Genomic DNA, 13,403 nt, shown 5'->3' on the forward strand with positions numbered 1-13,403 from the left:
TACTCATCCTGTTGGTAGCAGTCCTGAAAACATCCCAGTCAGTACAGTTCAAACACGCCTTCAGGTCCTCTGCAGCTTCTATGGTCCACTGCTTTGATGTTCTCACAACAGGCTTAGAAAGTTTTAATTTCTGCCTGTATGTAGGAATCAGGTGGACCATGTCGTGGTCAGAGTGTCCCAGTGCAGCGCGGGTGACGGCGTGAAAAGCGTTACTGACTGTGGTGTAACAGTGATCCAGAGTGTTCCCCTCCCTGGTGGGGCATTTAATACACTGTTTGTATTTGGGGAGTTCATGTCTGTGGTTACCTTTGTTAAAGTCACCGAGGGCAATAACTAAGGAGTCCGGGTTGGTCCGCTCCGTTTCCAGTATCTGGTCGGCGAGTGCGCGCTGTGCGTCCTGCACGTTGGCCTCCGGTGGAATGTAAACACCGACCAGAAGCAAACTCTCGGGGGGAGTAGTATGGTTTACAGTTTATGAGATCATCTAGAATTTGTTGACCCTAACCCGCTTTTCTCTGTTAGTGGACAAAGTGATTTACAATTTGCCTCTTATTCAACTATTACACACACATACACTCACACTGATGGCACTGAAGTTACCATGGGGGGGTCAGAGGGTACAGATGACCCCGGCCCAGGACCGAGGAGGGGCCCATGAAAAGGTCTATGGTTGACCCTTAAATGGGACAAAGCACATAAATTTACTTTATACCTATATACCTATACCTATCTTTGGGCAGTTTCACCCATTCCTCTTTGCAGCACCTCTCAAGCTCCATCAGGTTGGATGGGAAGCGTCGGTGCACAGCCATTTTTAGATCTCTCCAGAGATGTTCAATCGGATTCAAGTCTGGGCTCTGGCTGGGCCACTCAAGGACATTCACAGAGTTGTCCTGAAGCCACTCCTTTGATATCTTGGCTGTGTGCTTAGGGTCGTTGTCCTGCTGAAAGATAAACCGTCGCCCCAGTCTGAGGTCAAGAGCGCTCTGGAGCAGGTTTTCATCCAGGATGTCTCTGTACTTTGCTGCATTCATCTTTCCCTCTATCCTGACTAGTCTCCCAGTTCCTGCCGCTGAAAAACATCCCCACAGCATGATGCTGCCACCACCATGCTTCACTGTAGGGATGGTATTGGCCTGGTGATGAGCGGTGCCTGGTTTCCTCCAAACGTGACGCCTGGCATTCACACCAAAGAGTTCAATCTTTGTCTCATCAGACCAGAGAATTTTATTTCTCATGGTCTGAGAGTCCTTCAGGTGCCTTTTGGCAAACTCCAGGCGGGCTGCTATGTGCCTTTTACTAAGGAGTGGCTTCCGTCTGGCCACTCTACCATACAGGCCTGATTGGTGGATTGCTGCAGAGATGGTTGTCCTTCTGGAAGGTTCTCCTCTCTCCACAGAGGAACTCTGGAGCTCTGACAGAGTGACCATCGGGTTCTTGGTCACCTCCCTGACTAAGGCCCTTCTCCCCCGATTACTCAGTTTAGATGGCCGGCCAGCTCTAGGAAGAGTCCTGGTGGTTCCGAACTTCTTCCACTTACGGATGATGGAGGCCACTGTGCTCATTGGGACCTTCAAAGCAGCAGAAATGTTTCTGTAACCTTCCCCAGATTTGTGCCTCGAGACAATCCTGTCTCGGAGGTCTACAGACAATTCCTTTGACTTCATGCTTGGTTTGTGCTCTGACATGCACTGTCAACTGTGGGACCTTATATAGACAGGTGTGTGCCTTTCCAAATCATGTCCAATCAACTGAATTTACCACAGGTGGACTCCAATTAAGCTGCAGAAACATCTCAAGGATGATCAGTGGAAACAGGATGCACCTGAGCTCAATTTTGAGCTTCATGGCAAAGGCTGTGAATACTTATGTACATGTGATTTCTTAGTTTTTTATTTTTAATAAATTTGCAAAAATTTCAAAAAAACTTTTTTCACATTGTCATTATGGGGTGTTGTGTGTAGAATTTTGAGGAAAAAAATTAATTTAATCCATTTTGGAATAAGGGTGTAACATAACAAAATGTGGAAAAAGTGAAGCGCCGTGAATACTTTCCGGATGCACTGTATATCAGTTGACAACCGTATCGGTACGGATACGGTAGTAGCCCTCAAGATTGAATTCGATAGATGAAGAGTACATTTATTTTTTCACACATGATTTGATCTCAGCAATTTCTTCAGTCAATGTTTGATTTTACTTACAACTTACTTACTTTAAGTGGTTGTTAGAGCCTCTATCTGTGTCACTACAAGGCTAATAGCCATGATGGTTGGTATAGAGTGCTGCAGGAATGAGTCCTAAAACCAAGAAATTAGTTCGCATTTTTACAATTCCGGTCCCGTCTTGAAGTCAGTGGGTTTTTTGAGTGGGATTTTGGTTAGATGCCTGGAATAACGCCAGGCCAGACGCACATCTTCATGTTTTTAGAAACTGGAGAGCTACTTGACCTTGGCCATAGGTGATCCAAGATGGCGCCGCGGATGGCTGCCTCGGTCTGTTGGAGCGCATTGTTTTGCCTTGTTTTGTTTGTAAACAGTGTTTTTTGTTTTGGTTCACGGAGCTCTTTCACCAGAGAAGAGCTCATGAACATCAGGGGAACATCTCCAGTGGATTTGTTTCCCGAATTTCTCGCACCTTTAACTGTTTTATGGGACATTCTGGTCAAAGGTGCTCTCACCTTTGCAGCTCTACGCCGACGTAGAGGGAAACGTGCCGGTGCGCTCGTGCGTCTTCGCCGGCGAGGACAACGCACACCGCTACCCGGAATATTTCTCTCTAACGTGCGCTCACTGGGGAATAAGATGGACGAACTCCAGCTGCTGATGAGGAGAAACAAGGACTTTTATTCATCTGCTGTTTTGTGCTTCACGGAGACATGGCTGGGGGAAAGAACTCCCGACGCGGCGCTGCAGCTGGACGGATTCCAGCTTCTCCGAGCGGACCGCGACGCGCACCTCTCCGGCAAAACAAAGGGTGGAGGTATCTGTTTCTACATCAACAGCAGCTGGTGTAACGACGTGACAGTGATCCGACGGCATTGCTCTCCTTCCCTGGAAACTTTTTTCATAAACTGTAAACCTTACTACTCCCCCCGTGAGTTCGCTTCATTCATTCTGGTCGGTGTTTACATTCCACCGGAGGCCAACGTGCAGGACGCACAGCGCGCATTCGCCGATCAGATACTGGAAACGGAGCGGACCAACCCGGACTCCTTAGTTATTGTCCTCGGTGACTTTAACAAAGGTAACCTCAGACACGAACTCCCAAAATACAAACAGTTTATTAAATGCCCCACCAGGGAGGGGAACACTCTGGATCACTGTTACACCACAGTCAGTAACGCTTTTCACGCCGTCACCCGCGCTGCACTGGGACACTCCGACCACGACATGGTCCACCTGATTCCTGCATACAGGCAGAAATTAAAACTTTCTAAGCCTGTTGTGAGAACTTCGAAGAAGTGGACCAGTGAAGCTGCAGAGGACCTGAAGGCGTGTTTGGACTGTACTGACTGGGATGTTTTCAGGACTGCTACCAACAGTCTGGATGAGTACACAGAGGCTGTGACTTCATATATCAGCTTCTGTGAGGACTGCTGTGTACCAACTCGGACCAGGGTGAGTTACAACAACGACAAACCCTGGTTCACAGCAAGACTGCGACAGCTGAGGCTGGAAAAGGAAGAGGCGTTTAAGAGTGGCAACAGAGCGGAGTTTAAGGAAGCCAAGTACAAGTTTAGCAAGGCGGTGAGGGAAGCTAAACGACTGTACTCAGAGAGACTACAAGACCAGTTCTCCTCCAACGACTCTGCTTCTGTGTGGAGGGGGCTCAGGCAGATCACCAACTACAAGCCAAGAGCCCCCAACTCTGCTAACGACCGACGCCTCGCCAACAGCCTCAACGACTTCTACTGTCGCTTTGAAAGACAATGGGACAGTCCTGACACCATCCCCCACACCATCACCCACCAGCTCCAGCCCAACAGCCCCAACCCCCTCATCACACCTGGGGCTGAACTCTCACACCTCCTACCACCACAGCTGCCCCCCACAGCGCCCCCCACTCCTCCAGCATCGACACCTCTGTCTGTCCTTGAAAGAGATGTGAACAGGCTCTTCAAGAGACAAAACCCGCGTAAAGCTGCTGGACCAGACTCCATCTCCCCATCCTGCCTGAAGCGCTGCGCCGATCAGCTGTCTCCGGTGTTCACGGACATCTTCAACACCTCACTGGAGACATGCCACGTGCCAGCCTGCTTCAAGGCCTCCACCATCATCCCCGTCCCCAAAAAACCAGGGCCCACAGGATTAAATGACTACAGACCCGTCGCCCTGACCTCTGTGGTCATGAAATCATTTGAACGCCTGGTCCTGTCCCACCTCAAATCCATCACAGACTCTCTGCTGGACCCCCTGCAGTTCGCCTACAGAGCCAACAGGTCTGTAGACGACGCCGTCAACCTGGCTCTACACTTCATCCTCCAGCACCTGGACTCCGCAGGATCCTATGCCAGGATCCTGTTTGTGGACTTCAGCTCTGCCTTCAACACGATCGTCCCGGCTCTTCTTCAGGACAAGCTCTCCCAGCTCAACGTGCCTGACCCCACCTGCAGGTGGATCACAGATTTCCTGTCTGACAGGAAGCAGCACGTGAAGCTGGGGAAACACGTCTCAGACTCGCGGACGATCAGCACCGGCTCCCCTCAAGGCTGTGTTCTTTCTCCTCTACTCTTCTCTTCTCCCTGTACACCAACAGCTGCACCTCCAGTCACCAGTCCGTCAAACTCCTGAAGTTCGCGGACGACACCACCCTCATCGGACTCATCTCTGGAGAGGATGAGTCTGCCTACAGGTGGGAGATTGACCACCTGGTGACCTGGTGCAACAGCAACAACCTGGAGCTTAACGCTTCAAAGACAGTGGAGATGGTTGTTGACTTTAGGAAGAGCGCAGCCCCACCCGCCCCCATCACCCTGTGTGACTCTCCAGTGGACACTGTGGAGTCCTTCCGTTTCCTGGGCTCCATCATCAGCCAGGACCTCCGGTGGGAGCTGAACATCAGCTCCCTCATCAAGAAAGCCCAACAGAGGATGTACTTCCTGAGGCAGCTGAGGAAGTTTAACCTGCCACAAACAATGCTGGTTCACTTCTACACTGCCATCATAGAGTCCATCCTCACCTCCTCCATCACCGTCTGGTACGCTGCTGCCTCCACCAAGGACAGACGCAGACTGCAGCGTATCATCCGCTCTGCAGAGAGGGTGATCGGCTGCAACCTCCCATCTCTTCAGGACCTGTACTCCTCCAGGACCCTGAGGAGAGCAGGGAAGATCGCTGCCGACCCCTCCCACCCCGGACACCATCTGTTTGACCCCCTCCCCTCTGGCAGGAGGCTGCGGTCCATCAGGACCAAAACCTCCCGCCACAAAAACAGTTTCTTCCCCTCTGCAGTCAACCTGACAAACTCTCACTGACACCCCCCCGAACACTACCACAAGCTATACGTTATATTAACGTACATCACCCCTGTCCCCACTGCGTTACATTAACGCACTCACCCCCTACTGGACACTTTATCTGGACACTTTACTTTATTCTGGTCACTGCACTGTTGTTATTTATCTTATCTTATTTTTATTTTTATTCTTATTGTTATTTTAGCTTTTATATTATACTTATTTGTTATCAAAACAATAGCACCTTCAGACCACAGCAAATTCCTTGTAATGTCTGTTACTTGGCAATAAACAGTTTCTGATTCTGATTCTGAATAAGGTCTGTGGTTAAATAAGCTTCAGAGATTTCAACGTTGTGTTCTACAACATAAAATACGTAGTCAGTAAATACCCCCCTCGTGAATTTTGAATGTTTTACGTGTCTTAAAAAGGCGGTTGCAAACAAGTGGCTAAATGAGATTACAGTGGTTGTCACGAACATTAACGTCTTCATGCAGACGTATCATGCCGATACACGGAAAGTCATCTACTCACCTTTACAGCCTTGTTGCATTTATACTCTATATCTATATCTATCTATATTCTCTTAAAAGTTAAATAGGACCTATTATGCATTTCCTTATTTTCTATATATAATCATGAACTTTTGTTTGCCACAGACCTTATTTTCTGAAATGATCCAAAATCCCATGGAAAAATCCCATTGGCTTTTTGTTGAGGGAAACAGGGTGACTAACTTCTGGATTTGCCTACGTCATCCCTGCAACACTCTATTCGAGCCTAGTGGGTGGGTGGTGGTGGTGCTGGAGTGGGTGTGGATGAGGGGCCCAATTTGGAAAATGTTATCCCCCTGTCCATAATTACTAATGGCTGGCCTAGGTGCTGCCTTCCTAACTAATTAAACACCAAATTTGACAGTTAGGCCATACCAGTGGTTCTGCATGTTTTAATCTGTGTATACTTTACATCATTCTTAATGTGAATGTGTTTTTTCCACCATTTCAAGCATCTGTCAGTTTCCACACATTTTTATACAATATGACTCTTGAAATTCATTGGTGGTCCAATCCATCACAGTGAACATAAAGTCTGAAAAAATGTTGTACAATGCAAATTACAGTAAGAGACAGTGCAGTGCAGACTTTTCAAATCCAACTCTAATTAAACTGCATCACCATGTAAGAATAATGTAACCTAATGCAGACTTGATCTTCACTGTAATGGACTGCACAACTCAAGCACACAGACAGCAGTTTGGTGCACTGTAATGTAGACAATAATAAACCAAACCTGCATTTTATTTGGTTCAATCATGGGTAAAATATTAATAATATAAAAACAGTGAGCTGGAAAATATTACAAATTAGGGACTACTGGAAACAAAATCACCTTTAAATCTTAATTTAATCTGATAATCATTGTTGGTGTAGTTTAATTATGACTCGTGCAGATGCATCAGTCTAACCTGAGAAACAATTCAGATTCAGTCTTTGTTCCTTCATGTAGTATTGCCATTTCCTTCATGTGTGAATATTGATTAGAGCAACACAAGAAACAAACAGCAAATAAATAAACAGACCAACTGACCTCATCTGCTCTGGTGTCACCAATGCAGAGAGAGCAGCTGAGTAGGTAAACAACAACAGGCTGTTAGATCTCACACTGTTCACAGCTAACAGGACAAGACTGAGTCAAAACAAGTGGCAACTTGGTACTGTATACTGTAGTCAACAGGAACTAATGAGACCATGATCCAGACACCTGGATCACACACAGCGGTGGCACTGGTACTGCTATGGCTCTCTCTAAGCAATAATCATATTGTTGCTTTCGGATCCTGCCTGCTTCCTTCATATATAAGTTGAAGGCCTTGTTTGTGTGGGACAAAAAACACCCTTTTAGTTTAGTGTCAAAGTCTCTTTGGCTACATCCACACTGCAAGCTTTCTTTCGATTGAGTTATTTTTTGATATTAACAAAGAAGATAGTAACTCCTGTGTCTGTTCAAAAAACTTAGCAACTCCATCCATTGAGGAAGGCCAGAAGTTGTAGTTGAAAGCTTTGGAAAAAAACAAGTGTTGCAAGTGTACCTTGTGCTGATTAATTTTTTTGCCAAGCTGTTGTTTCCAAAAACAGGAATGAATCATCAAGCTCAGCTGTCAACATCTTTTTATCTCATTGTTTTGATTCTCCAGCACATAGATGTTTGAGTCACACTACTCTCTTTAGCCATATGCTACCTGCCCAGCACCAAAACCCAAAGAACTCAAGTGAACAAAGTGAACAAAGACAAACTGTAGCAGCCAAAGAGCCAGATATTTTTCTCAGGAGTTGGTTGAGACCAAACCAGAGCTAAAAAGGGGACTGTTGGGGAATATTGGACTTAAATGGTGGACACAAACATCACTCTAATGGGATATGAATGTTGCTCTGTGTCTCATTTTGTTGTTCATGACCCCGATAATAACTCAATACTACAACTGTGACATTCATCTGAAAGTAAACAAATGAAACTGCGATTTGACTAATTTCATCGCACATGCAGGAGACGATGAATTTCAATATTGTTTTTTAGTGAGGTCTACCACTGTCCTTCCATTACTTTATGACGAATATCAGAAGATACAAAAAAAATAACCCCCCCCCCACAGATACATTAAGTATTTATTGATATCCCCCGCCTTCCTTGGTTTTGACATGTAGCGAAATGAGCAGTCTGTCAGAAAAGCCTATAAATAGCTGCACCAAAGAATCCATTCTGCCAGTGACATGCACTTAAATCCAGCATGTCACCATGTTTCCCTGGCCAGGTCATACACTGGTATGCTCTGCTGACGGGGGGGTTGCAGCTCTGCATGTGTGTGTTTAGAGGGAGGTCAGGACACCACTGAGGTTGTGCTGGGCTCCAGGCCAGGGTTGTCCGCACACATTTGCAGCCTGTTGACTCTGGAGTGGCTCAGGTTCCAGCGCTGCATTCTCCTGCGATACTTCTCTGACTCCACTTTGTCCATCTGAGCTGATTTCAGAATAGCAGAGGTGTGTAAGGTGTTGTGCAGAGCCCGGAACAACAGCCTGCAGAGGAGAACACACAGGACAGTATGGGTATCAGTCTGTCCTTCAGGACTGTGGTTTCACTTGGATCAGTAAATGTTTAACTTGAGGAGATTGGCACATTCAACACCCAACAGAAAAACTACTTCTTTCTTTTTACTATAGTTTTTCACTCAACTAACTTGAATGAAATAACTTAACAAATATAACATATATATCACAATAAATTACACATGGCAAAGAAATGCCAAAGATATGTTTGAGTAATTTCAAGGGCTCGGGTTTGGTTTAAGTAGTGGGGGACACAATAAAATCAGGGTTAAAAAAAGAAAAGAACCCCCCCCAACTATGTGAATGTTATTTTGCTATGTATATACATACTATACATTATATTGCTATTCATATACATAAATACATAATGCTGCATTTACTGTATATCCATTTATATCAATCAAGTTAATTATACTACTGCACGTTGAGCTGAGGCAAAATCAGGGATGACTTCCTTTTGTATTGCACAAAACAGCCACATTTTCTTATGAATTTTTCCCTTATGTCTTTTAAAACACATAAAATTCTGCATTAACTTTTTAAATAGTAATTTTTCAGATATGGTTAAGTATAAATTAGAATTATCGCTCCAAGGTTGTATGCCTCCACCAGCCAGTCAAGTTGCAGTTCAGATCCATGTCTATCCAGGCTCATAGATGTAATGAGTACTTGGAAGGAATTGTGTAAAAGGTAGTGCATTTTTTGGCTGAATGTAAGTTATCACGTTATTGATGATACATACTGTATGTATGATTGCAGTGAATATACATTGTTGAACTGATTAATGAAGGATTATCATAGATGTATTGGCGAAGCGTGTGACGGTGCGGTGCGTGTGACGGCCAGGTTCAGTAATAAATTGGTCAAACAAAGGTTTATGAATATCTCAGAGACCTAACATTAGTTAGCTGTTGTGTTACCTACCATTTTTGTTATTTATTTTGAAAAAAGTAAACAGTAGGGGTGGGAATCACCAGGGGCCCCACGATATATTATCACAATACTGAAGTCTCAATATGATAGTATTGCGATATGCTGAGTATTGCGATAACATATAATGTGATACATAGTGATGTGTTACCTTTTATCAACAGAAAATTGTGTCCCCAAAGAAAAGCTCTAGAAAACATCTGTTTTATCTAAAAAGATAAAGTTTTTAGTCTGTTCATCTCACTTCAATCGTTTTTATGACAGAAAAATAGGATTGTCATAAAAACCTGTCATTAATGTTGCATCTACATGACAAACTGAACTGTTTGTATTACAGTCTACATAATCTTAACTTAACTGAATGCAAATGTGCCTGAAACGCTGTGGTTTTGCCTTGTTCTGCTAACCGTCACATTCAGGTGATGCCGTCTTAAATGTCATGTCTACGTGTTTCCACAGACATACACGACTTCAGCTGAACAATGTCTGCATACAGTTTGACACTAATAGTTGTCCATTTTCGCTAACTAACCAGGAAACTGTAATGCTCCCCTACAGAGAATCTAAATGGGAAACACTGATTGGATACAGTCAACATGTGTGTGAAATCTCGAATCGGCCAAGTAATTCTTAAATTAAGGCTATAAACCTATTTTGAGGTCACAATGACCTTTGAGCTTTGAGTCAAAAGTGTCACCTATTCAGTGTCCAACCAAGTGTAAAATGAAATATGGTCACAATCTCCCCTTTTGTTTATGAGTTATGGTGTTGAATAATGGCCAGAAAAGTGTTTTTGCAGAACATTATGATCAGTCACAGTGTCATAACTTCATTGTTGTATCCCATCAAATATTTGTGTGAAATGTTCCTGAATTCCTGACATATCAGGTTCACGAGAATGGGATGGACGTGATTCTAATCAGTTCATCCTTGAGTCCAAGTGGACGTTTGTGCCAAATTCCCATAAGGCGTTCCTGAGATATCACATTCACAAGAATGTGACGGATGGATGGACGGACAACCCGTAAACATGATGCCTCTGGCCACTTCTGTTGCGTGGAGAAAAAATTCAACCTGCAAGTTGCTCTTCAAGACGTTTGATGGTGTTAAATAGTGGAGCTTTTGAGTTTTAATCAAATGGCATTGTGGTGATGCGGCAAGTGCCATGAAAGAAGAAGTTGTTGAAACTCGACTCCACATCGTCAGATCTTTCTTAAATTTCAAATAATAAATATAAGTAATAAATAAGAGTCCAGGCCTGAAGATATAGGTGCCAATTTAAGTACACATTTTCAACTGTTAAAATATAAATTAAATTATTTATTTCCCCAAGAAACATGCAGAGATGATTCAGTATTACTTTTCAGCCCTGAGTATTCCCTGCAACAGTTGATTGTGAAGCATAATGGCTGAAAGTGACCAAGATAAGTTGAGCTTGTAAATTGTAAATGGTCTTCACTTATATAGCGCTTACCTTAATGGTTCCCAAAGCGCTTTATAGATCAGGTCACACTCCCATTCACTCACACATTCGCACACCGAGCTGCCATGCAAGGGGGGGACCCAGCTTGTGTGTGTTTACATGTATGCATATGGTTGTATATGTGTTGTGTGTGCATTTGAGTGGATGGGTGTGTGTACCTGGGTAACAGAGCCATCACAGTAGTGAGAGCACATATGATATAGAAGAGAGGCTGGGACATCTGGAGTGTTTCCACCCCCAAAGGGTTGGTGGGGGGGCTGCAGGTCAGACAGAGCAAACTGAAGAGCAGCACAAAACCAAAGTAGAAACCACCACTGAGAACCAACACCAGCACATGAATCCACGTCTGCAAAACAACACAGGATTAGAAACTCCACAACACAACAGGAGACACACAGTCTTAATATCACTTCTTGTCTGGACATTTAGCACACTACACACTCCAATGTTTTGGTGTCGTTGGATAACATACATAACATCCAGGACACACAATTATTAATTCCAATGGCAAAACAAGAGAGACATAACCTAGTTTGAAAATAAGTGATTTCTAACTGCTTTTAGTGTAGCATTGTGTCTGACCAGAGTGTGACTCTCGATAACTTGGTGCAGCAGGATGATGAGGAGAGCTGAGACGTTGATTGGAGAACCAAAGGACAGCTCCCCAACGTCTGAACCTGTGAATGCCTGAAATAAACATCACAACAATCTTACAGTGGGATGGGACCAGCACTGTATGAGCAGTGTTTATTACTATGTGATATTAAATGTGATGCCATCTGATCATCAGCTGTAAGGTTGTCGGTTGGAGGTTGTAGAAGAAAACATTTATACCAGTGTTTGTTGAGGAACAGTACGTAACAGTAGATTCTTGCAGCTAAATAACCAGGGGTCTCATTTATAAAACAGTGCGTAGGATCCATACTAAAATTGTACGTGCGCACAAAAGTTGAAAATGGCGTGTGCCCAAAAAAATCAGACATATAAAACCGTGCGTACACTCACCTGCAGGCAATGTTCCCTTTATAAATCACAGTCCACCTGGAAATGTGTGCACGTGGATCAGCCTCACATCAGCCGCCCTCTACCCGCCCACATTCAACCATAAATGCAAAGCACCAAATTAATACTGATGTATATAAATTAGCCTGCTGATCAATGGTATGTCTCTGTGAATCATGGCAATCCATGCGCGGGTGATGAAGATGTTCCGGGTGAGGTGACTGGAGAAACCAGAGTATGTGTGGCAGCCACAGCGGTATCTCCAATGCACTCTGTGCGCCTGACAGCACCGTCTGTTCACTGCAGCGATTTTACACACAAAAACTATATAAGAACTAAAATCTTATTACTTACTTACTTGGTGATATGCACAGTATTAGAAGACATTAGTAAAAACTGCTGCCACTGTGTTCTGCAATTCTTTAATGTTATTTAATGTAATGTTAATGATGATGATTTCATTTGTTACAGTACAGTCCGGCCCTCTCCTCTGTGCTCTGGGGGTGGGGAATGTGATGGATAGAAGGCGCTGAAATATTGAGCGGCTCACTACAAGTGTAGGTACAAATAACACTGCTGGTTTTATTTTTCCTGATAACATGGATCTATAATTAACATTTGATATTAAGTGATATTAAATGTGCGAGAGGATTCATTATACAATCGGGCTTCAATTCATCACCTCACCGTTGTCGCTGCCAATTTCCCCATCTTCTATCCATGCGGAGGGCACTATGTATATAGAACTTATGCAAAGTTTTTCAGACATGGGAATCACCACCCAATGGTGAGATCACAAAATAAAGCTCAGTACTTGGATTTAAAAACACAACACCATTGCACCACTATCATTGCATTTCATAATGTATAGGCCTCCATTCTAATTATATATATTTATTATTATCTGTCATTATCAGATGTCTTGGATTGCCTTATTGAAATGAGCCCTTGTTATATAAGGTTTGCTTATTCTGTGGGTGAGCAGGCCAACATCAAAATGCAATTTGCAGCAATGTCCAGTTTTCCAAATGTAATCGACTGCATTCATGTTGTGATAAAAGCCCAAATGATGACGGATTTGCTTTTGTTAATCGCAAACATTACCATTCCATAAACATTCAAGTCATTTGCAGTGCTGACATGATTCTGACAAATGTAGTGGCTCGATGGCCTTGCTCAACCCACGTCTCATTTATTGTGAGGCACAGTAGTGTAGGAAGAAGACTTCAAGCTGGCGCTGTGCGTGACAGTTGGCTTCTTGGTTTTTTCTTTTTTTCTCCTAGAGAACGCGACGAGCGATTTGCCAATTTAGTGGTTACTGGACAATATTTTAAAAACATGCAATCATCATGCAGGTGATAGTGAGTACCCTCTATCAGAAATCAATATGGCTCCTCACCTCCTTCGCACACGCACCGAATGCAGTGCA

At 44.0% G+C, this 13,403-nt stretch overlaps 1 protein-coding gene across 1 annotated transcript in view; it reads right to left on the bottom strand.

Annotated features, from left to right (window-relative positions):
- Nucleotides 1-6,386: 6,386 nt before the first annotated feature.
- Nucleotides 6,387-13,403, bottom strand: part of atp10d (ATPase phospholipid transporting 10D) — a 39,633-nt gene continuing 32,616 nt past the window's right edge. Inside the window, exons 20-23 of the mRNA XM_070919764.1 lie at nucleotides 11,555-11,659; nucleotides 11,131-11,318; nucleotides 8,403-8,529; nucleotides 6,387-8,038 (exon numbers count right to left, since the gene is read on the bottom strand). Coding sequence (XP_070775865.1) covers nucleotides 7,988-8,038; nucleotides 8,403-8,529; nucleotides 11,131-11,318; nucleotides 11,555-11,659 — 471 coding nt within the window. The 3' untranslated portion in view covers nucleotides 6,387-7,987. The remainder of the gene's footprint in view (nucleotides 8,039-8,402; nucleotides 8,530-11,130; nucleotides 11,319-11,554; nucleotides 11,660-13,403) is intronic.

The sequence above is a fragment of the Enoplosus armatus genome, chromosome 15 (assembly GCF_043641665.1).
Source record: "Enoplosus armatus isolate fEnoArm2 chromosome 15, fEnoArm2.hap1, whole genome shotgun sequence".
Taxonomy (NCBI): Eukaryota; Metazoa; Chordata; class Actinopteri; order Centrarchiformes; family Enoplosidae; genus Enoplosus; species Enoplosus armatus.